The sequence below is a fragment of the Branchiostoma belcheri genome, unplaced genomic scaffold, assembly GCF_001625305.1.
Source record: "Branchiostoma belcheri isolate BF01 breed outbred unplaced genomic scaffold, Haploidv18h27 scaffold61, whole genome shotgun sequence".
NCBI classification, from domain to species: Eukaryota; Metazoa; Chordata; class Leptocardii; order Amphioxiformes; family Branchiostomatidae; genus Branchiostoma; species Branchiostoma belcheri.
Window position 1 is genome coordinate 870,434 of NW_017804254.1, and position 25,420 is coordinate 895,853.

General features: G+C 42.1%; 3 protein-coding genes and 1 pseudogene across 8 annotated transcripts in view; 2 read left to right on the forward strand and 2 right to left on the reverse strand.

Moving 5' to 3' along the window:
- Nucleotides 1–9,192, reverse strand: part of LOC109482866 (tetratricopeptide repeat protein 17-like) — a 31,254-nt gene extending 22,062 nt beyond the window's left edge. For 3 of the 5 annotated variants that reach the window (XM_019785719.1, XM_019785715.1, XM_019785717.1), the window contains exons 1-8: nucleotides 9,054–9,192; nucleotides 8,713–8,900; nucleotides 6,206–6,343; nucleotides 4,871–4,992; nucleotides 3,653–3,767; nucleotides 1,627–1,743; nucleotides 838–947; nucleotides 103–250 (exon numbers count right to left, since the gene is read on the reverse strand). In XM_019785719.1, coding sequence (XP_019641278.1) covers nucleotides 103–250; nucleotides 838–947; nucleotides 1,627–1,743; nucleotides 3,653–3,767; nucleotides 4,871–4,992; nucleotides 6,206–6,343; nucleotides 8,713–8,829 — 867 coding nt within the window. In that variant the 5' untranslated portion in view covers nucleotides 8,830–8,900; nucleotides 9,054–9,192. The remainder of the gene's footprint in view (nucleotides 1–102; nucleotides 251–837; nucleotides 948–1,626; nucleotides 1,744–3,652; nucleotides 3,768–4,870; nucleotides 4,993–6,205; nucleotides 6,344–8,712; nucleotides 8,901–9,053) is intronic. The other 2 variants (XM_019785716.1, XM_019785718.1) reach the window with 2 other exon arrangements.
- A 4,321-nt stretch (nucleotides 9,193–13,513) lies between these two features.
- LOC109482882 lies at nucleotides 13,514–16,013 on the reverse strand (annotated as a pseudogene). Its single transcript, XR_002140985.1, has one exon. The product of XR_002140985.1 is annotated as a dnaJ homolog subfamily C member 7 pseudogene (transcript).
- A 3,385-nt stretch (nucleotides 16,014–19,398) lies between these two features.
- On the forward strand, nucleotides 19,399–21,295 carry LOC109482851 (olfactory receptor 6C65-like). The gene is made up of 2 exons (XM_019785692.1): nucleotides 19,399–19,431; nucleotides 19,784–21,295. The coding sequence occupies exons 1-2, from the start codon at nucleotides 19,399–19,401 to the stop codon at nucleotides 21,293–21,295; spliced, it is 1,545 nt and encodes a 514-aa protein (XP_019641251.1).
- A 1,164-nt stretch (nucleotides 21,296–22,459) lies between these two features.
- On the forward strand, nucleotides 22,460–23,924 carry LOC109482852 (olfactory receptor 6C65-like). Its single transcript, XM_019785693.1, has one exon. It carries the CDS (start codon nucleotides 22,464–22,466, stop codon nucleotides 23,922–23,924), a length of 1,461 nt encoding a protein of 486 aa, XP_019641252.1. The 5' UTR covers nucleotides 22,460–22,463.
- The last annotated feature ends 1,496 nt before the right edge of the window (nucleotides 23,925–25,420 follow it).

A 25,420-nucleotide genomic window follows, 5' to 3' on the forward strand; every position in this document is an offset into this window, starting at 1 on the left:
CTGGTGCATTCTGTGCAATTAATGCAGAACAAAGTATTTCGAGTAGTAACCCAGAAGACTATGAAACTAGATGGCTAACCGGATGGGTCAGGGCATACTTACAGCATAGACATTTCCCAGGTGGAAATACTTGACGTTGAAGTCGCGGGAAATGTCCAGCGAGGCATGTGTGACGACAGCGGCTTCCTCCGAGTAGTGCGCCCGGTGTAGGATGTTAGCCAGGTTCAGCAGGGCTACGTCCCTGTGCTCCCTACAATACAAGACACTGTGTAAGATACATTTTGCATTGAATAAAGTAACATGCAGCCCTCTCAAAACAAGCTGGCAACAGGCGAAAATCACTCAAATTTTTGCGCCGCCTACTTTTGTGTAAATTCAACAAAAACATTGTAGTCTCCATTACAAACCCTTTCATGGCTTACCTGCTACTTTTTTATTACAGTCACCTACTCCAGATTTTTGTGAGAAGGCTGACATGGTATGGATACAGACTGAGGTTTTACAAAAAAAACAATGTATGAGAGTACAAGGTTCTTTTCCAATAATCAGGGATTTACACATCTGACATTTTAGTGACCGTCTGTCACCTTCTTCAGGGCAGCAATGACAGGTCAATTCCTAAATTCATATACTTGTGCTCCTAAATGCATATTCAGGGTTTTTAACAAATATAATGTAGGTACTTTTCAACATTTAGAAATTAAACAGCACCCATGTTATTACATAGTAGATGCATAGAAAATGCACAAAGTAAAGAGCTTTTTTTTCAGCTTTTCCAGGCAGTTTTAAAACTTTTGAGGGTAACAGTTTAAGTTTAAAAACGTTGCGACCTCTGACCTGGGTGAGTAGTGCAAGGCACGCCTGGTACACTCGATCATGTTGTTGGCATTTCCCTTGATCCTCCAGTAGAAGGCAGCCAGGTTGTACAGCACCCAGGACGACTGGTTCTGAAATATCACAGGAGGGAAAGCTTATAACATAGGTTAAATAGAGGGGATTCATTCCTCAAGCTTACCGAAATCTTTCACACCACAGTCGCCCCTCAGTAAGACATCTGGAGCTGCATAGCTGCCATTAACAACTTTTATTCTGCCTGTCACTGTATAACGTAGAAAAGTGTTAGGCATCCAGACATCCATGTTATACAAAAATGAATAAAGGAACTGGATTCATAATCTCTAAAAACAACTGAATAAATTTTGTACTCTCTAAAGAAAGGGATGTTTCGGACAGAACCCACTATGTTTCATCAGTGACTTACGGACCATAATTACGCGTGTTGAAATTATCATCTGGCTGCTAGATAGATACATGTAGTTGATCTACACCCCCCCCCCCCCACTACACACACACACCCAGTGTACACTACATAATATCCACCTAGTCTAGGTTTTTAGAGGGGACTAATCAGATGGCTCATAGCAACAACAATTAGCCAATATATCAGACGCACCCTTAGTTTCCTGTAAATGCCATAAACCAGGTTCGTGGGCCTTGATAAATTATTCATAAATTAGTCGCCGCTAGAAACCTACATAGCATCATTCAGTGACAAGCCTCCCTCCCCCCCCCTCGGACACACACATACACATACGCCAAAACACAAAAAACACACACACAACGTACCTTCTCCATGCCATCAGCGATCCAGTGTCCCAGCTTGGCGAGGTCCTCATTTTTTGGCAGGGCACTCCTCAGACCTGGCTCTGGTAACCCACTCAGGTTCTTCCTGTTCTGTATACCCTGTCAGTCAACAAACATGGTTCTGTCATTCAACAGTTACTGCAAATCAGCAGATACAATTCAGTCATTTAATCTACATGTATGTGGAATTGGGATAGCAGTAGGGAAGGTTTTTCAGAGGTCGAAAATCTCGAAATACCATCATCATCTTTAGAGTTAAAATACCACCTGCTTAAAAATATACTATACCGGTTAGTGCAGGTAGCATTGGACCTTTCTACATGTACCTGCACTTGTAACTTGTACTGGTCCATGTGTACAAGGTTGTCCGTATACATCTGTACATGTAGGTGTATGATTGTGGATTAATTTTTTTATTTCCTGCAATGACATGCTACTGCCTATGAAGCATAAAAGACATACTGGCAATGCTTTCTGAACAGTTTTTAGTGTGATTCATAGTTCCTAACTTCTGAGTGGTGCAGATAAGAGTTGTCTGGTGCAGGAAATTTTGTTACATTGTACACATCATGTACCTTCACCAGTGCTGGTATGCAGAGAAAAGATTTGAAGTGCAGTGTCCATGAATAGTCTTCTATACTCTTTTACTGTATTGTTCAACTCAACAAACAGTATATATCAGTACTGGCAATCTTCCCATTTGTCACAGATATACACAGATGTGACATTCCTGTGAAAGGTCATGTGTGCATAGAAAAAACATTGTCACAAACAACATGTCGCTTGGATGACATTCAAACACAAATTTTGCACCATTAGTTCCATCTGAATGTGAGGAATCTATTCAAAGTTATTCTAAAAAAAACAATAAATGTGTACATGTCCTTGCCAGAGAGAAAAAAACATAGAAACAGTCCTGTAACTAGCTACATTGCGTAATGCACATTTTTGAATGGATAACATGTTACATAATAATAGGCTCTTCACGTAAAATGTGATGTTTGTTGCTTCTTCATTGTAAGAACCACCTCTAATTTTTTTTAAATCTTCAGGTCCAAGTCAAAAACACCACCATTATCATTATGATGCATAAGATGGTATCATTGATAATAGAGAAAAAAGGGGCCAAGGACTATACAAGCTTTTGTGTGTTACAAAATTGCCTGGGGGGGAAATGTCTTTAACAAAAGCTTGTTCATCATTTCAAGCATTTGCTAATGATACATGGGCGTGATGGTATTTTTTTTCTCAGCGAGAACCAATCCCACAAAAAACTTCTTCACAAAAGTCTGTGAGTCACACTGTTAAACAGATTGAGGTCACTGAACTTTAAAGTCTCTACATTATGTACTACTACTACTAGGTAACAGATTTGCAAACAAACTCTCTGGTGCACAAGTCCTGACAAGGTGTACAGATTAGTTACACCTGTGTCCCCATCAATAAGTGAAATGGCTTTTGAAATTGGTCTGACTGCACCAAAAGCATTGGGCTAGGATCTGGGCTCGAAATCCTTTTGTTTTCTGCATACACATGTACATTTGTACCTGCACTGGTGCAGCTAACACTGAAAATTACCTGTACCACACAATTTTTTCTTGTACCACCAAGAATTTGGGAAGCATAGATCATACTAAAAGCTGTTCAGAAACCATTGTCAAAATTTCTTTTATAGTTCACAGGTGGTCGTCAATGCAGTAGATAAAACATACACATACATATACAGTACATTTGTATATTGTAAACCCAGTACATGGACCAGTGTAGGTTAGGTGCAGGTAGATATCAGAAATACCTGCACAGCTCCAATTTTACCTACACTAACCTGCATATGCAGGTGGTATTTCAAGCCCTGAGGCTGTTGCATCATCTCTTTAGAGGAATCTTTTCATCCTAATCTTTGGTTTAACCTGTACCATGCTGCTGCGAGCATCTGGCAGTTCTACTTCTACTGTGACAAATTCAGGTCAACTGCTGGCAAATTCTCAGCCTGTTAGTGTTAACTTACCTCTAGATGCTCAAGGCTATGGATACTGTAGGGTAGGTCCACTACGGATGAACAGACGGGGGTGAGCACTTTTTCAGGCTGATCCTCCCTGCTGATGTTAATGTAATCTTCCAGTCTGAAGAACATGAATATCATCAGCATCTTTGAGTTAACACAAAAAGTACTTTTTTGCGGGAAAGAAATAATTATTTTGACAGTCTAAATGACAGTATGTATAAATAGTATATACATCACATACAATTTTATATAGTGTAAACTTTGATATTCCTAACATACCATCATATATTAGATTAGGCAACCCCCAAGAAGTGCAGCAATGGTTCTCATATCCTATTCTAGCCAGGAACCACCCACTTCTATCTATCAATTTGTTTAGATGTCTGAAACCTCATTTATTATTAACTACTGGGTGGGGAACAATTTTCTGCCAACAGTTATTTGACCACTCATGCATACTTCCAGATGTACATGTATACTGTACATGCATTTTGATTACATCAATTATTTATACATGAGAAGAGCCTGTGTAGTATAGTAATGGTCACATTAACAGTTTTAACTGTTAATGTGACCATTACAAGTTTTGTGGGTTGGAAACGGTCAAACTGGAGGGTGGAAATCTACAGGTGTAGGTCAAGGTTGAATTCAACTTAATTTTTATTTTAACTGTCTAAATCCACAGGTTAGGCCTAGGGAAAATGTTATGTTTCCTGTTTCAGTACTGAAAAAAAAGTTTGGTAAGTAAGGTTTTTCTTTGGTGATCTCTAGTGATTTAACCTATACAAATACAGTTTAACAAAGTAAAACTTGCATGAGGACACTTATATTTTTAATGCCAATGTTGGAAAACTGATTGTACAACATTTTGAACATCACTCAGGTGTCAAATCATGGAGCTAGAAAATGTTGATCAGCTCACAAAATCTATGTCCCATAGCTTGCAGGGGTCCACAAAAAAAAAGGCTAGGGTCGGCAGTTTTTTAAGGGTTGGTCAGGAAACAGGAAACACAACATTTTTTCCTAGGCCTAACAAGTGAGCATCATATTGATTATGTGGCAATCCCTTGAAAAAAATATGCTTTATTGTTTTAAAATATATCTTACATACAGCACTTTTGAGAGCTTCCAACACCCTTACAACTTACTATAACTACTGGGAAAATGACTTTCTAACAGTGACCTGTGTTTATTGAGATAATGCATACAAATATCTCCCACCTAATGCCTTTATTCTCCAGTGGTAACACAGTACTGATGTACAAGTCAAAATCTGTCAGTTGTCTCTTGGCTGCACGGCAGTCTGGATCTGTTTTATAAAACGTTTGCTCCAAATTCGTCTCCTGAAAAAGGATGATTAATAAATAGATTATTGTCTGGGTTTACAAAATCTCAAGCTGGATGGGATAAATATTTGTTTATTTCAAAACAATCTGCATCAACTAACACCATTTAAAATTATTTCAATGTCTTCATGGTAAACAGAGTTACATGTAGTATTGCCTATGTACATGTACTTGCAAACTTGAATTCAATGTGATTTCCCAACATTACAATTTGCACTCTTAACAAGTTGTGTTGTGCAAGTTTGCGCATTGAAAGTTGCAGTGTTATGTGAAGACTGTCTGTTGCCTAAAGGAGTGAGGTACATACATGTGAGAAGAGTATAACAATGAGTCATTGTATTGTACAGTCTAACACCTGGTTGGTTTGTTTTTGTCTTCAAGTTAACAACCTTGAACAGTCTCGTGACTCGGCATCCAACTAATAAAAACATGCTGTGTAGGTTATACCTGTGAAAATTGAAGCTGGCAGAAATAAACTCATTTGTTACTCAGCTCTTTCATGTGTAGCTGATTATAAGGGCTGTTAACCTTTATCTATGGAATTGGTGCTGAGAAAAGGGTGCCACACCTACATTTGTACTCACACACACAAAGGCCTGCCAGGTGATTTGGTATGACACATTGTCTGGCCTCCAAAAACACAAAGACATTGATGCCACACCAAAAAAAGGGACATGCCAAATTTAAACTAACCGGGCATATAGAATTCCAATTCATTTTGTTCTTTTTGAATCAATAGTATCTATGGAACAACCAAGTATTTTTCTTCTTTGACTCAAGTCTATTTTTATTGTGTAGTAGCAGAACCATTTTATTTCACTTACAAATTTGCATTCATTTTTTTCTTTTTCTTTTCATACTGAACTAAATAGCTTAACCATATTTCTTTGTCCTAGCTTTGTGCAAGTTACCTGTCTTACAAGTTGAGCACTAATAACTGTCATTAAAGGATATATTTACACTGTGACCAAATGCAATACTGCAGCAAAGCAGGCTTTATATGCAATTATACTAAACCTTTCATAATATACTAAGATAGGTCCATAATAATATATCAATATACTTGATAGATGGTGTATTTTGTAAGCATACTGAGCTGAGCTTCCAACCTGGCGCAACCATACAATTATGCATATCAAGTCAAACTAACACTGTAATTTGCATAATCACAGAGCTCTCCAATGGCTGAACCTATCAGATTTGAGTCTACCTTGTCCTCTGTCTCCTCTATGTGGATTTTCTGTGCCAGGAGGTCCTTCTGCATCTGTGCGATCTGTTCAGTCCGCTCGGCCTGACGCATGAACATCACCAGGTCATCTGTTCGCTTGATGCTCAACGGAGACTCAAACTGGGAAGAAACAACAGAAAACGACAAGTTAACAAAGATAGAGATCCAGGGTTTTTTTCTAAACAGGGAAATAAGGGAGCTGCTCCCTCATGTAACCAGCCAGCTCCCTCATACCAATTTTCAAATCGAACCCTTGTGAGTGTTACTCTAAAAAATCCCCCCTCGGTCACTTCGTTCATTGCCATGCTTGCGATCTGCTTCCTCATGCTAAATTTTTCTAGAAAAAACCCTGGAGATCTGTTGGTAAATAAGTAAAGCAGACCCATTTCAGTTCAAACATAATACAGTAAAGTTCTGTACATCACCTTATGTATACGATAGCAATATTTTGGCGTCTGAGGAAAATGGACATCTTCACGGAACTATACGTTCGCGGTGGCAGCAGGTGTAGCAAAAACAAAATTGGCAAATTATTATATATATATTAATGTTCACGGTAATGGTGAAAACCATGAATAAAGAAGTACGGTGGGAAAAAAATTGTGATTCACAGTACTTGACAATATCAAAAGAATAAATGAGAGACAAATGAAAGAAGGAAGGAAGAAATGAACAAACATTAACAAACTGATGAATCAACTGACTGCTGACAAACTGACTTTAAAGTTTAAGCATAGTTTGGCCAATGTAATTTGTCAAGATGTGTGTGTTCTTCCTTCAAAATCATTTGTATTTGTATAGGTATTATGCACTCTGGGTTGTCTATTAAAAAATTAGATTATACAAAACCCTCCCATTTCCTTCAAAGCAATACAATACAGTATTGTACTTTGTAGTAAATTGTACTGATAAACTACAACAGTGGGCTGGAAAACAGATTTTACCTGTTTATGCACAACAGACAGTGTTATGTTCGCACACAGGTTTGCTGGATAGATATCAAGGCTACATTCTGCAAAGTCAATGTCAGACATTTCGGACAGCTCTGGTTAAAACCAGACAGGAAAAAAAAAGATATGTTTGTCTGTAGTTTCGACATAAAGGCACATCAAGCCATGACCTGACATGACACAGGCAGCCCTTACAAGTGGAAAAGTGCTGTGGATGTTTGTGTGCATGAGAGTCTGCCAGAAAACTAAAGGGATTATAAACAATGGCGGGGAAGCAGTCTGACTGATGCAACAGGAATTCAACACAACAATACCAAGGTCAGCCGAGGTCCGGACTGATTATATACTTCACTTGATTAGATCGTTGCATTTGTTGCGCCATACAAAAAGGCTATTGTTAGGCAATGTAGCGAGGGCTGGGAGGGATCAGAACTTAATTTGCGCCCTGACTGAGTTATCGTGCCATGTGTGCAGTGACATAGTGGCTCAGAAATTGCAGTTCTATCAATGTGTAATTCGTTTATGTGTATGGCACACCATATATAAGCTTAAAGTCCCATGTTTAACTGTAAGTAGAGCCTCTACTAGTCAGTCTTTTGTAAACATCAGGAATGTTGAACTTTAGCAGACAGTTGAATCTGACATTTGGCACTTGGCAGACACTAAGCTTTTAGTAACGTTTATAGATATACATATAAACATGGATGCCTTTTTCACCTCGCTTAGAGGTCAACCAAGGACATGGCCTTGTGTGTATCTGTCTGCAAAATTATTCTCTGTGTCTTCCTATAAATGTCATCAACTAAAGTTTAGAGCTAGCCCACCATACCCAAAGTGTAATTGTACATGTATATCATATGTGTATCTGAATATTGGCACAACAAATGACATACTATACCCAGAATTACAATGAGTCACACATCTTAGAACTGATGTAATCTACACCAGATTAAAACAACAAATTGTTTGTAAATAATTCGCAGCAGCTGGGAACTTGTCAACATGTTGTCATTCCTGTTGTCTTGAGTACCAAAGTTCACCAAGATTCACACACAGATAACGTGTATGTATGTCTGAGAAAGTGAAATCTTTCGCTTCCCTCTTTTCATTGAGTGGACAAAAATGTTCCGGTAGCTGAGTTGTTGTCAAATCAATAGTTGTTTGTTGTCCAATATTTTATTCAGGTCGAGTTGTGGGAGGGGGGCGGAAAAATAAATTTGGATGTGTGCTGGCAACAACTCTAGTTTGCGTCGTCTGCTATTTTTCATCTGCATTCATTCAGTGATTTTCAACTTGCTCCTTGTGTACCATATGGAGGGTGGCTATTGTCTATTCTAAGCACGGAACAAGTGACCATCTAAAGGCGATAGCCTGCGGGCATTTATCAGAAGAATGAATAGTCGCTAACTCAACTGGCACTGAGTTGTGCCCACCCCCCTACCCCCCTACCCAGAGATACGAGATCGCTCGCAAGCACATGTGTTAGGACGAGTATTTACGATCCTGTGGTAAAGACAAAGACAGGTCTGTGTTCCTTACCTGTTGTTGTATCCTCCCGTCCTCCGTGACGACCCAGTGTGTCCAGCCGGCGGCCAGAAGGGCCTGGCTTGCCCACCACAGCAAGCAGACCTGCAACAGGGATGGCCCCGTCGCCATCTTGGCGAAGCTAATTAAATATTCATGAGATGGCTTGCCGTGTCAACATCAAATGTAGGTAAACAAGACACCTGTTGGGGGAGCGGGGTTCAGGTCAGGAAAGAATCTAGACTGACATGTCCAAAATAAAGGACTATATATAAAATTCATTGCAGGATTGTGTCATGAAATGCTATGTATGTCATCACATAAGACGAGATCATGATAAAAGAAAATAAAGTTACCTGAGTGTCTTGTTGTCATCCAGCACACCATTTACATGACAAGCCTTTTCTTCAATGAGGTGATTTAGCCTTCCACTCAAAGTGCATTTGAAGACCTACAACTACTCTAAATATACACAAGAGAAATGTCTTCACGATGATACACTGAGTTTTATATCCCGGTTCTGTCTTTCTGTTGTTCGTGGCACGCAACCGCAATGGAATATAAATGCACGATGGAGGATCATTCCTCCCCTTTATGACTGCAATATTCCTTTTCTTTGAAATGTCGGCCGTGTCGACGCGTGATTGGGTGGCACACTACCGCCTCAGTACACCTTTATATTCCGTACAGGTGTATCTCCTGGGCCAGTGACAGTGAACAATGGGGATAGAAATTATTTATGAGGATAGGCATGAATAAGTAGGTAATACACCAGAAACTCCCATTGTGTGAAACAAGTCTAATTCCTGTGCGCGCCGAAACGTGGAGATGCTTTGTAAGCTACCATGAAAAGTCACGATTGATATGATATTAACGCTATATATTTACTCCGCTGAGAAGGCCGTGAAACATCCGACCTTTCTTCCTTTCTCAAGAGGCTGTGTTATTCTATTCATCTGACAAAGTGTTAGTAATCTACAATTGGTAGTTGGCATATAACATTAACATATGGAAAATAAAAATTTACACCAATTCACAACGAGCAGTGTAGTTGTCGAATTCATCAATACGGCGAAGAACTACAATACATTCTGTATAATCATTGTGGTGAATAGTGAATACACAGATGATCCATATGATACATTTTGTTTATTTAGCCGTATACATTGTACAAACCTGCACATCAGTGGAGAGCCTGTTGAAAACGTAAGGCAGTTCACATACCTCGGAAGCACCATGACAGCAGAAGGGGACACAGACACAGACATCAGTGCCCGCATAGGTAAGGCAGCATCAGTCTTCAGAAGGATGAACCCAGTGTGGAACAGTGGGAAGATATCCAGAGTGCTGAAAACCAAGCTGCTACAGTCAGTAGTAATACCAACTGCACTCTATGCATGTGAAACATGGAAGATAACAACAAGAATGCGGAACAAGCTGGATGCCTTCCAACAACGATGCCTCCGCAAAATTTTACACATAACATACAGAGACAGGATTACCAACGAGGAGGTATACCACAGAACTGGTACAAAACCACTCAGCATCACCATCACCGAGAGGAGGATGAGGTATGCTGGACATGTCCTCAGGATGACCTCAGACCGACACGCCAAAACATCTGTGTTTTGGAAACCAGAGGGCAAACGGAAAAGAGGGAGGCCTAAACTAACATGGCGACGTACCCTTCAAAAAGATCTGGAAAGCAGGGGGATAACATTGAAGGATGCCGAGTCCCTCGCCGAAGACAGAGCAGAGTGGAGAAGACTTGCTGCCCAATGTGCCTTGCACGGGAGGAACTAAGTCTAAGTAAGTAAGTAATACATTGTATACTACTTAGGCATGCTCAGCCTTGACGCAAGCGACAGAAGAAGTGTCGCACGCACGTATGTTCATGTTGTACTTCACATTTGACTTTATCAGCAGCACAGAACTCTGATATACAGTTTGTTGGTATAGTATGTACGTTAGTATACTTACTGGTTGTGGTTTTAAGACCAATTAAATGCTAGCCTTAACTTGAACTTGTCAAATGTACTAATATTATGAGATAGATCGTGCAATTTATTCGCCACGTACAATTGCGCCCCCTACTGATTAGCGAGCATATTGCTTTTACTTTTACGAGCAGATGTCTGACAGGTGTTACGAATGTTGAGAGGCTTCCATAAACCTTTTTGGCAGTGAAAGACAAAAAACATAACAACTGCTCTCCTTTTTTTAATCACATAAAAGGCCATAAAACAAGTCCTCCTCTATGCCGTCATTCACCGGGTACGGGAATACCTAGATATGACTATGCTGCCGAGTTTCAATGATTTCGAATTTTCCGTTTTTTTTTTTTCATTTTCACTACCGATCTCTGGTGGGCCGATGAAAAAAGATATACCGTACCTAATTTGGATTTCCTGCGAGTTTTGCGACTATGAATGCGTTTGATGTATATACACTTCGTTGTCTGTCAGGAGATTAACTTAGTATTTGATTCTTTGATTTATTGTTGAGACACAAGTAGTATGTGAAGGTAAATGGTCAGGGGTTAATAAGGCTTTAAAATAGCCAACTAGCTATAGGATGACAAATCAAGCTCTTATATGTTGTAGTATTGTAAGGTACAAGACGCCACCTGGCGGTGAAACGTGCATCTGCACGTGTGTGGAAACGTGCCTGTGAGAGCGTAGCAGGTCTGTGCCTCAGGGCATGATGCGTTGTTCCGTCACACGAGTACCCTCTAAAACCGGCACAGAAGAATGGTGATGGTGTAACTCTCTGACCCTCCTTCCGTCTAAAGAAACACAAATGTTAACATGAAGGGTTGTAAATGGATTCTGTAGGGAACCGTGAGTCGACTCTTCGGGGTTATACTGGACAAAATTTCACACAGAAGGTAGCCAGGTGCTCAGGGGCCTTTGGCGTAAGATTATCAGGACAGAAGTATGCCGACATGGACATGTAGGACAGAGAAGAACGGGTGTCAATTAAACTGACTTAGGTGCTCGTTGAGGTCCAACTGAACAAACTTTCCTTGAAATGCCTGCATTTTCCTCCTTACACAGCTGCAGAGGTATGTGCCGGAACAATGGCACCTCCGGTTCAGACGTTTGCCAAGATTTTCCGCTCAGGTGGTTCTAAACTAATGGTGACCCAAAAGCCTCGGCCTTGTCTGACTTGGGTGTAAATATTGTAAACAAAACTGATTATTTACCACCCGAAACTTTTGCCGTCACGCCAAAATTTCTAAGCTATAGTTCCAAAACCTATAACAGTTATAATGTAGGATGGATTTTAAGAATATTGAGGGAGATCTTTTGTAACATGCTGGTCGTTTTGGTTGCACAGGTTGTGAGTCCATGAAATTTCCAGTTTTTGCCCCGAAGGACCAAAGTCATTTCATCTACATTTTTCCAGGATATTCTAAAAGCGCTCCATGAATTTCCGTGCCAGTTCCGTCTTTCAGGACAACAGTTCCCTTTGTGATGCATGTGTCATTGTTAATTTTTAAGGTAGGGTTGGGACGATGAGTAATATATCTTCCATGATGACAAGGCCGTCCTTAATTCTCTATAAACACAATACAGGAGAGAGAAAGTCATAGAGAGTGAGTGGTTGGGCTTAGACTCTCGTCAAATTTGTCGAAATCACTATGACAAGAAAATTTAAAAGATTATCATTTCACTTGGTAGTGTCACAATGATTCATCCATCTGTCAGTTCTACAAACACAATACAGGAGGTACAGAAAATCACAGAGGGTGGGTGGTTGGGCTTAGGCTCTCGTCAAATTTGCCGAAATCACTATGATAAGAAAATTTAAAAGATTATCATTTTCACGTGGTTGTATCACAATATGATTCATCTGTCAGTTTTAGTCCATCTCCCTGAGGCGGTCCGTGTCTGAACAGCTGACACAGCACAAGATAACAGGAACAATCTCATTTGCATATCTCAGAAATATACTGCCCCATAAGCAATTGTAGGATCTCGGGGGGGAGGGGGGGGGCAGTAATTAGAACACTATACCCAGAGAATCGGCGGAACTAGAGAAGTAACGCCTATAATTTGATGACTATTCTTTGACGGGAAATGATCCTAACAACGACCACAATTATGGCGAGTGAGTCATAATTATGACCGCCATCTTGGTCTCCACAATTTTTGGAGCTGCAAGTCATACACTCTTATCACTGGCGTGTTTTGAAAGTGTACCCGTCCGTTATTACTAAGCATTGCTAGCTAATTTCATAGTATTACATCGAAAGCTGTTTATTGTCATACGGAACTTAGGAGTCTTTTTTAGATCGTGAATCATTACATGAATGAAGAATGGTTCAAACAAAGAAACGAACACAGAGAACGGCCCAAATAAAAGCAACCTGGTTCATTCATATAAATCTATGGGGTAATAAACCAACATAAACTCTTTTATAACCGAAAAGATAGAAGTCTTTATTCACCATAACCCACCGGTTGCACCGTGCCCCACCCGTACAAAATCTACACTGTGGATTGTTCATAGAACAGATATTTAAGCATGTGCTTGTTGTGAACAATTATTGCTTGCATAGAAGACAGACTTTGGAAATATAATATAAGCGCTGTTCACATGCCCATGCGTTATATTTCTCCTGTTTTAGATTATAATAAAAAATAGGATATGGCTCGAGTACTGAGGACGTGATATGTTCTGTGCACGTGTCAGTACAGTAACGTCCTTGGCAGCAGTATCGCTTTTCAAATGTGATTGAGAACATACTTAAAGATCTCTTTTCCTTCTACCAGCACATATGAAGTACAAATTTAAGCTAAGGAAGCAGTCCGGTAACGCAGTGAAATTAGCCATGATTTGTCCTCTACCTGGTCTATACAGGAAGTATGCATACTCAACACCTAACCCACTTATTGCGTCATACATGATGGAACTTGAATCGGCTACTTGTGAATCCTCTACTAGCAAACCCATAACGTTGTCTACCCCCTGGGTTAGCTCCTGGGTTAGCGTTGAACCCATGTGCATGTGTTTGTCCAAATCTACCAGTCCTCTGAGTCTGGGTGGGGTACGTTACCAGTTCCGAACTTTGAAAACCCTCCAAAGCGTCCTGTACCCCCTCCATGGCTTGTTCCAGGTCGTACCGTCGTTTTTCCTCGGCGTCTGACAGCACACCGTACGCTTCGCTGATCTCCTTAAACCTCTTCTCCTGTATGGCTTTCTCCTCCTCGCTGGAATCCACGTTTTTATCCGGATGACATTCCTTTGCCTTCTTCCTGTACGCTTTCTTAATTACATCCAAACTTGCCGTCCGCTCTACCCCCACGGATTTGATAATAGTCCCTGGACGTACTTCTCTTCAGCGCCTTCTTCGCCTCTTGAAGGAACTGCAGGTGTTCCGGCGTTCTGTCTTGATCGCATACTCTTTCGTAGTCTGAAACAGCCTGTTCGAATTGTTCCATCTCCATGTAACACTTGGCCCTCCGGAGGTAGGCTTTTGTGTATGATTCATCCAGTTTGATGGCATTTGTGCAGTCCTCAATGGCCTGTACCAGTTTGTTCATTTTGACACAGACCACGGCTCGGTTGTAGTACAGTTTTGAGTTCGTCAAATCGATTAGTGGGTCAATGGCGAGCGCCTCCGTGTACCTGTCGAACGCCTCCTCGTATTTGTTTGCCTTGAAGGCATCGTTACCTTCTTCTTTCTTGGTGGCAAGCGCCTGGGCTTTTTCTAGCGCAGCGTTGGTCTTCTCGTGGTCGGGAGAAATGTCCAACACTTGTTCAAAGTGTACGAAGGCGTCGTCAATGTTCCCCTGGTAGTATAGACACAGCCCCATGGCGTACAGAGCGTCTACGTTCTGGGGTTGGTACTCCAGAACCTCGCTCAGTACTTCGTGTGCTTCGTTATAGTTCCGCATCATGACCATGCTCTCTCCCTTGTACACCCTGTATTTAGCACACTGAGGGACCTGCTTGATAGCTTTGTCCATGTAAAACAACACCCGCCTGTAGTCCCCTTTCTCCATGTCACGCTCGGCGAAAGACTGCAAATGAATCAGGTCCTTGGCGACCCGGAGGTCACTGGAAATGGCCTGGTTTTTCGGCTCCAGCATCTGGGCTTTGGTGTAAACTTCCGTGGCTTCTTTAGGTCGTCCAAGGGCGAGTAAGCACTCCCCGTGGCTGCAGTACGCGTCCACACAGTCCGGGGCGAAGTCGGTGGCTTGGACCGCGTCCATAATGGCGTCGTCGTACTTGCCGAGCATGATGTTACAACCGGCCCTCCCCGCCAGGTAGTCTGGACAGGTGGGGCACGCCTCGACCGCGTCGGTCCAGTGCTTCAGGGCCTTCTCGTAATTTTTACAGTTCATGAACGTGTTGGCCATCTTGACGGCCATCAAGGCCCGTCGGCGGGCAGCCATGTCCTCCCCTCCCGCGGCTGTCCCGTTGGCTTGCATGGTGGAGCCGGGGGACCGGAATCGGGCTCGCTTGCCCGGCACCCCACCTAAGATGGCGCCCGAGGAACGCGGGTTGTAGTTCCTGTCTGACAGGGCAGACAGTTCCTCCTCGCTGTCGGTTCGCGCGAGCTTATGTCCTGCCGTTTTTCTGTTTTCCTGACCGTAGAGACGGCTCACCGGCATGGTGGTTCCTGGGAGCGGGGTGACGTCTGTGTGTGTTCGGTCGCGGTCCCAACTATCAAACTGGGATCACAACCGCCCGCGACCCTTAATATAAAACCTTCCCCTATGGGAGTGGAAAAAGCCGGTGACGTAGGGCGGATCGTTGCCGGTTACTCAGGTTTGAACAATAACAAGGATGTTTGTGACGTGGAATCACGGGACGGAGAGACACTAAACTGTCCAAAATGGCGACAAAAGTGCCCAGGGCGGTGGAGATGAGAGAGACAACCGTCTCAAAACACCTGGCGTGACGGCGTTCTTTGCTGTGCTTCCCGTCAATTCCGTTTTAGTTTAGATAACACATGCGTGCGAAAAGCTCGGAAAATCCGCGTGCCTGTAAAATTGATCGCTCTTGATGACAGGTTAGACTATTCCTTTATGGCGTGAAGAATTGTCTTAAGGTTGATGAATAATGAGGACATCCCCGAGGAACATGCCCATATTTGGAAGAAGCTACTTTAATTGCAAAAAGAGTGGTTCTACAAGTTCTGCCTCTACCATATATGGAAGTGGCATGACTGTCCCGGGGGACATCTAAATGGTTCTTTATCTGTTTCACTAAAAATTTGTTCGTCAGCGATTTGTGATTTTGAATTTCTATTTGGACCAATTTGTACCATACCGGAGAAGTCATCAGCAAAACAATTCACTCGATTTGTATTTTGATTAAACACTAAGAATGTTCCGGTGTCATTTATGTAGGTCAGACAGATCTTTTTTCTTGATCACCTGTTGTCCGAAAATAGATTCGATATTTTTACAAAGCAAAGCAAAGCAAAACAAATGTAGTTCCGTATCGTCAATGTGTTTATTTGTGTTTTCTTTGTTTTATTCACTTTCGCTTAGTTCATTTCCGCTTTTGTTTTGTTTTCTTAGACCTAAGAAAGAAGCAATTCTTTAAGTATATGCTTGAAAGCGGTACAAGTATGTCATCGCTAGCCTCTACCAGGCTTCGAGAGGCGGCTTGAAGGAGTAAAAATTGGCCAAATAGAGAGATAACATATACCTGGGAGTTCGTCCAATGGAGAGTACAGTTTGCCGCATCCAAGTACTTTCTTAAGTCATATCACTATAATTTGGCCAATCAAGTTCTACTCTTTCCAGTCGCCTCTCGAAGCCTGGTAGAGGCTATGTCACCGTATGTCGGGCAATACGCGATGGAATTTTGCAATACTGCACGGCGACCAAACTGACTTTGCTTGGAGTGGCACATCGGTGAACCCGAGGTCGCCTGGTCCCCGTAGCGGTTGACAATTACCAGTGCGTGAACAATGTGACTGGAATACCGGCGAATAAATTACGGCGGCTGGAAAGCATTTCTCATTTCTCGTCGTTCTCGATGTCGATAGACTCCGGTTGTTACACCAAGCTTAAGGAGGCATAAATGAAATTTTAAGCTCATTGCAAGGAGGCTAAACATCAAGCTCCTTTTTAACACAATTTGGACGAAAAAATTTGGACGAAATTGTGTAATATTAGCAACGTAAGGCCCCACCTTACTAGTAATACATGTGTACTAGTAGTTTTGAAACTTTATTTTTAAATATTCTCAGACACAGTTTCGAAGAACAATGCCAAATGTCTCGCCATGCTTTCACTACTAACTTTGCTGCTCTAAGAATAATGCTCTCTGCAGTTAAGTTGCTGCTGTAAGAATAATATAATTTTCAACGCTGTAAGAATGATATAATTTTCAAACCAAACGGAAAGCAATGGCTTGAAATGTGCCAGCCGTGTTATGAACGGACTACTGTACATCCGTGACGCCGGGTCTGCGGGGTCCGACCCAGTCAGGCCCTGGACGTTTATAAACTCAATAATGAAATGTTTACAAAGGCTTAGCTGCCTTGACATCTCCTCTGTATGCTCTGTTTACTTCCGTAAACATAACCCACACACACATCAGGTGCTTTTCTAGTGAAATTTTTTGCAAGAGTTTTCAAATCTGGGAATTACACCCTAGTATTCTTCTTGAAAGAAAAAGAGGCGTGAGACGATGAGAGACCCTTCTCAAATAATTTACAATTGATAACTTTGATATTTTTTATCTTTGTGCAAAAAGATATTGAAGATATGTAATGTTGAATTGCGATTCGACATGTGGTTCCGCCCAGACGGTTTCTAATAAATGAAATAACAAGTGATTTATTTTGCATCACTGGTCATATTTGTTGTCAATGAGTCGCCTATAAATAGTAACATTACTAGGTCAGAAGTTAAGGAGCGCCTTGGTCAGATCGAGTGCTTTTTCTCTCTCATGTTTTGAAGTTAACGAACTGTCAAACCAAGGCGGTTTACCTCTATAATCTCCTTGGTAAAACATAAAAGTTTATTCAATTGAAGATCTCGAAAAAATACACACCGGGCCGGTGTTGTTTACCGTGGCCCATGTTCGTTATTTAACGGATCGAGGAGAAGCTGCTTTCAAACACAGTGGTCTTGTCAGTATTATACAAACGGACGAGTGGCATATACCCAGCCGCCTGGGCTACAGAACGGATCTTAAGATAGTCGTAACACAAGTGGAGCACCCTGCGCGACCCGTCGTCTTTGCAAGGTCACTGTTGTCTTTGACCGGAAGAATTCAATTCCTGCAGCTAGGTGAAAAATATGGGGAGCACCAACGATGATATGTTATTACCCGTGATATCTCTTTATAAGGAGATATTCTATATGCAATAAAAAAAATAAATAAAATAGACAATTTGAAAAAGAAAAGACATCGATATATCATTCTTTAATTATAGCCTCTACTTATCATGAAAGATCATGGAGGTAGAAGTAGAGATATCAAGATACAGAGAAGAAAGTCGTAGATAGAGAGACAGAAGAGAAAGAGAATGGGTGGGGGCGAAAGGGAAGAAAGGAAGAAGAATTTAAAGCTGTCCAAGTCTCTTATTCAGCCGCACCAAAGCGCCCCCCCCCCCACCATATTTCTACTACAACCGCACAGACGATTCTGATGGTGCATTTTCAGGTAAGGACGCTAGTAGGAGCCTCTGTCATGCGTCCGTTATGAATACATGTGGCACATCTGACAGAAAACAATCAAACGTTTTATATACGGTTGAAAATGGGTTATAGCATTGGTGGACGCTCGTAAACTCACAGAATGTCATATGTTAAAGTTTTCAAAGTTGTGTGAAATAGTGACATGATTCATACTACTGTCCGTGTAAAAAGGACACGACCTCATACCTGCGCCAAATGATGTTTAAACTTCCGGTCGACGAATTATACAATTTTAGTCATTGATTTCGCAAATAAGAGCCTCATTTGCATGGATTACATCAGTTATGATATTCTCCACCCAATGCCAGCCTTATCTGAAGAAGGCTATTCTAGCACTTCCTCATAATTATCTTTATTGATGTTCACCTTCACTTAACTCCCAAATGCGGCAAGTATAAAATTCACAGCAATTACAACTATACAATTATAACAGGTTCTCATTAATTTTATAATTTCTATCCTCAGATCATGTCACAAGTGTTTCATAGTCCTATCGAACGAAGCAGATTTATAGAATTTCCTCATTAATTATGCAAATTAGCTCTTGATTTGCATAATTGCCATCTGATTATGTCAAGCATCACTTCAGCTACCTACATACCAAAAATCACGACAATCCGTCAACCAGTTCTTGAGTTCAACAAACGCTCCTGCAGTTCCAGAACAAGCTGATAGGGAGCCCAAACTCATGTCACTTCTTTCCTACCCCAAGAGCTATCAACCAACCAAAATTCGTGACCCTAGCATGTCCAGATCATGAGATATCAAAACCAGAAGTTCTGCTGCAGTACCAACAAAACCCGTCAGGGAGGGCAAAATCTCATCATTTCTAGGTCTCATCAAGACCTACACACCTACGAAGTTTCATGACAATGCATATCCAGCTTCTTGAGTTATGCTGTTCACAGACAGACAGACAAACAGGCAGACAGACAAACACTACCGAAAATATAACCTTCTTGACGAAGGTAATAACATATTTCCAACACGAGTAATCGTAAAAAGAAATATAAACTTATCTGTTAAAATGAAACAGTTACCTAGCCTGGGTTCCATCCTGGTTAGTTTACGTCCGCTCCTACAGTCGCTACTGTAGGAGCGGACGTAAACTAACCAGGATGGAACCCAGGCTAACAGTTACCCCTATCAGCACGTGAATTAAAACACTCTGAATTTGAAAAAAAGCCTGGCCTCAAAAGAATTAAGCTTCATTAAGACTTTTCGATTTGCTTAATACAGCAATCACACGTAACAAAGGCAGTCGCAAGACCTTTTTTCCACCCACGGAAAGCTGACCTCAACGTTTCGTGGTAACCATGGGACCATGTATCCCACGAAAAAAAAATGTCATCGTCGCGCCTTACTAATACTGCCACATTCAGAGGAGGGATTGTGAATGTTACTGTCCTCAGTCCAATTTTTCCCATAATTTGGGTGAGATACATGAAATCATATCTAACACCCCACTGTCTCGTGGTCTCCAAACAGCATACCTCGTTATCAGTCTGGTCATCGCCGCAGGATGCAACTTACTTCTCATTTTCTTGGTCTGGAAAACAGAGCTTCTACGGAAACCCCGTCACTACCTACGGTGTAACCTGGCGCTGGAAGACATCATCTTCACAGGATGCATGATTCCGTCGGTGATCTATCTCCTTTTCAGCGATTACGTCAGTATCAGCCGACATTTGACGTGTGTCGAACCGTTGGTGGTCCCAATGTCAACAGTGTCAATGTTTGGTACGTACCTCCTCATGGCAATAGAGCTGTACTACTTCATATGTCATCCGCTGCACTACGGTACTAACGTCACTACAAAGCGCGTCTTCATCGGGATAGTTTCTGTCAGAGCCTTCGCCTTGTTCTTTGGGGTCGGGCCTACGGTTATCAAACGATTGCAGAACTCCGACGACAGCCTACTATGTCAGCTAGAGCCTTTCAACAGCACCAACCCGGCCGCCATCTTCAGAAACATTTGCGGACTTTCCGTAGTGTTTGCCGTCTTGGCCATCCTCATAATCTACTACATTGTCTACAAGGAAGCCAGGAAACAACAAGAGAGGGATGAGCAGCGTCACTTGTGGCTTTGCCAGATCAAAGCCTTCAGAAAACTGGCACCACATATCGTTGTCTTAGCTGTGTCTGTGGCATCCTACCTATTCCTGGTTGCCTCGGGTCGGGCTGTGCTCAATGGTGGAGAGAAGGTATCAACTTCTCGGCTCATAACAGTCGTAGTGGCCAATCGGATCTTCCTGACGGTATCATCGATGGTAAACCCCATCATCTACAGCTTCAGGCAGCCAGAGTTCCGACGAGCTCTGAGGGAGTTGTGCGGCTTGTCTAACAGTAACAACATACCTTTGGTACCACCACCACCACCACCTGTACACCGAGGGCAGGGCGTGGCCGTTATCAACTTTCCGGTCCACCATGATGAAGAGACATCAGACGAAGCGCTCACGGCAGCATCACTTTCTCAAAATGCAAACGGACAGCATGGAGAACAGGCACCACCTTCCAGTCCAGACCAAATACAGGCAGAGACAGAAGGACAACAGGCAGAGCATGGAGAACAGGCACCACCTCTCAGTCCAGACCTAACACAAGCAAAGACGCGTGGCCAGCAGACAGAGGTACACGACGAACGAGCACCTGGCCACTGTGAAGCAGAGGCCGTACTGACCGTACAGGCGGACGTACATCTCAACCCAACACCACCTACTACGGCTGAACGCAGCGGTCTGCCGAAATCAGCCCCTCCTCAACAACACGGTCGAAAGATGACAGTCGAAACTTTTCCACCAGAACCAAAAAGCCAGAAAGACGAGGACGTCATCGATGTCTGTGGCAAAAAAGAGACGGTAATCACGAGAGAACGCGTCCGAAAGTTGGCATGGCATGACTGCCATGAGAGCAAAGTCTGAACTGTGTACAACTTTCAAGCCCGTGATCAAGAGGGTACGTACGTAGACTGTTAACGTTGGACCTGTAGAAAAATGAATAATTAGAATTTTTCTGGACTGAATGTCTCATTATCAACCAGAATAGAAAGGATTTTGGAATGTTACCGAACTCCAGTTATCAAACTACTGGTCAACATAACAGGTCTAGGAGCGTGAATAAATCAGTAATAATGGTAGTGATTTATCAGCCTTGGCTGATAACTGACAGACCCTGTGTTATGTGTGAGCCGTGCAAGAAGGTCGCACTTCTGGCAGAAAACTATTAAACCTATAAACTATAAAAAATTATATAAACACGAAGTAGCATGGATGGACTTCGAAGTTCGTTTGTGGAAGTCTTCTTAGCCGAAGAGTTGTGTGAGAGGGTGTCATGATTTAAATATATCCCACTATCTATAAAGAAAGCAAAAAATTTTACCATCGGATTCAGAGTAATTCCAATAATCAATGATAAAATAGATATTCGTAGTCATTATTAAGAAATAAACTTATTTAGCAAACGAATCATTACTCACTCCGCCTGGCTATGAAGTTAAAACAAATTCCTGCATGTGTAAAAGTTGCTCTACAAAGAATGGAGCTTGGCTTTTGGAGTAGAATACCATGGTATAGTTTCCAATAGACTATTCGGAAATACACAAAATTATCTAAGATGTTGTCTTAACAAAGGTTCCATCTCATGTCAAAGCTGTCTCGCCGTTTGTGTAATTGTACCTTTACAACGAAACCAGTAAACGAAGCTTCAACAGAATTTTCTCATCTAAGAAACTCGTCGTATTCCTCCCTACTGGGCATCACAATACAGCTCATTACATGAATACAGCTTCGTTTGTGATGTTCAGGGAGAATATGAGGAGTTCATTTGATGGTGTGCCGATTCTTATGAAGCTTCTTTGATTGCTTTCTTTGACAAATACAAAAAACGGCCAAAAGCTAAGGCTTACAGTTTCAATCAACAACGGAAATTCAATCTAACGTATCATAGTGACCATGGAGACACACCAGTAAACTAGCAGATCGGAGGGTTAACTATGATGTCATCTTTAAAGCTTCGTCAAAGGAGCCTCGAGCTCACTCAAGGGAGGAGCGGTAGATGTATTCTGCAGGCTCGTCGTTGTAAAATATGGAGATGGATTCGAACAATTTTTTGCTCAATGTGGGTGAGATACATGAAATCATATCTAACACCCCACTGTCTCGTGGTCTCCAGACAGCATACCTCGTTATCAGTCTGGTCATCGCTACAGTTTGCAACATACTTCTCATTTTCTTGGTCTGGAAAACAGAGCTTCTACGGAAGCCCCGTCACTACCTACGGTGTAACCTGGCGCTAGAAGACATCATCTTCACAGGATGCATGATTCCCTCGGCGATCTATTGGCTTTTCAGCGATTACGTCAGTATCAGCCGACATTTGACGTGTGTCGAACCGTTGGTGGTCCCAATGTCAACAGTGTCAATGTTTGGTACGTACCTCCTCATGGCAATAGAGCTGTACCACTTCATATGTCATCCGCTGCACTACGGTACAAACGTCACTACAAAGCGCGTCTTCATCGGGATAGTTTCTGTCAGAGCCTTCGCCTTGTTCTTTGGGGTCGGGCCTACAGTAATCAAGCGATTGCAGAACGTCGACGACAATCTGCTATGTCAACCAGAGCCTTTCAACAGCACCAGCCCGGCCGCCATCTTCAGAAACATTTGCGGACTTTCCGTAGTGCTTGCCGTCTTGGCCATCCTCATAATCTACTACATTGTCTACAAGGAAGCCAGGAAACAGCAGGAGAGGGATGAGCAGCGTCACTTGTGGCTTTGCCAGATCAAGGCCTTCAGAAAACTGGCACCACATATCGTTGTCTTAGCTGTGTCTGTGGCATCCTACCTATTTCTGGTTGCCTCGGGTCGGGCTGTGCTCAGTGGTGGAGAGAAGGTATCAACTTCTCGGCTCATAACAGTCGTAGTGGCCAATCGGATCTTCCTGACGGTATCATCGATGGTAAACCCCATCATCTACAGCTTCAGGCAGCCAGAGTTCCGACGAGCTCTGAGGGAGTTGTGCGGCTTGTCTAACAGTAACAACATACCTTTGGTACCACCACCACCACCACCTGTACACCGAGGGCAGGGCGTGGCCGTTATCAACTTTCCGCGTGATTCGGTCCACCATGATGAAGAGACATCGGACGAAGCGCTCACGGCAGCATCACCTTCTCAACAGGAAAACGGAGAACAGGCACCACCTCCCAGTCCAGACCTAACACAGGCAGAGACACATGGCCAGCAGACAGAGGTACTCGACAAAGGAGCACCTCTTCCTGACCACTGTGAAGACGAGATGACCCGACCCAACCGACCGGCCGTACTGACCGTACAGGCGGACGTACATCTCAACCCAACACCACCTCCTGGACGCAGCGGTCTGCCGAAATCAGCCCCTCCTCAACACGGTCAACAGATGACAGTGGAAACTTTTGCACCAGAACCAAAAAGCCAGAAAGACGAGAACGTCATCGATGTCTGTGGCAAAAATGAGACGGTAATCACGAGAAAACGCGTCCCAAAGATGGCATGGCATGAGAGCATGGTTTGAACCGTGTCGAGTATAAAGACTGTGATCCAGAAGGTACGTAGCTTCTGTTGACTTTAAACGGTGGACTTGAACGGAAAAAGAAACAATAGCTGGATCGAATTTGACTTCTGGACTGAATATGTCCTTATCAACCAGGATAGAATTGATTTTGGCCAAGGCATTCAGCTTAGCCATATAATTGCTGTAGTTACCCGATGATATTAATGGTACAATGTATTAAATATCACGTTCTTTGTTGTTGCTTGAACATATATCATCTTATATTTGTACGTTGCATGTACGAGTATAATGTCAATCTATCTGACCGAGGTTGATGTGATATGCACAGCTACCATTGTTGTGTTGAAAATACCAGTACGTTCTCTATCAGATGTGTTTATCCAAGCCGTTGGAATGACTTTAAATATAGAAGTATTCTAAGTCGCTTGCCTACGACTTTACATCAAAGCTCTCATATGATCATAGGCCGGTGGATCCGGATACGGTAACTTGTAAGGCATACAAATTAGTCTATTTCCATCTCATCCAATTGGCCCCAAGCTACTGTTGGATTGATGTAAACTGATAAGCATACTCAACAGGAAAAAGCAGGGAAAAGCGTTTGAATGGCAGTCAGTTGGCGAGATTTACCAAAAGGTAAAGCTGAAGACCTCCTTAGGAAGTCTTTTCTAGTAAAATGAGCATGAAAATGTTATTCCATAGACACTTGTATATACTGAGGAAATGGATTTTGACCGCCTCTATCTTGAAAATGTTTATCGTAAGGCCAGTTACTGTACAGTGTTCAACTGCGCTAGTATAGCGATAAGAATTGATGTGTTCGCAGTAATTTACCGTATTTTCTGTATAAAAAAGCATACAGCAGAATGTAATTTTGTTGAAAATGAATGTTGAAAATGTTTATTTTCATGTTGTGATTTTAAAATGTTTATCTCTACTGGTACAGTGATAAGACCTACAAATGTTTTTTTCTGTAATTTTCCATATTTTCTGTATAAAATCAATCACAGTAGACTGATGTAATTTTGATTTTTGTGATGTTCAGAATTCCCCTCGTATATTAAAAACGTCAGGGTCAAGGTCAGCCATTATGTCAGTGTTGTTTCAATGTAACAATGTTGTCAGGGATTAATAAATGTTTAATCTATTGAGTATTTATGTTTGAATTTAAATATACTTTATACTGTGCTGTGGGAATATACGCCGTAACTGATCCGCAGTGCTTGTACTTGTACATGCAAGTAATACTAGTAGTCACGGTGGATTCGGCTTTCGAAGGGGAAGGCCTGTAAGGAAGCTATAGCTAGGTGGCAAGGTGTCTAGTGGTTAATTATTGTTGACTCAGAATCATCCCGAAGGCCAGTCTGGAGTCCCTGGCAGGTCTCATTGTGCACTTAATCAACGGTTGTGCGTTGTAACTTGACGCCGTACACAACTGGCAAATGGAATATGTAAGTATTGAAGCGATATTACGTAAAAACTATATATATATATAT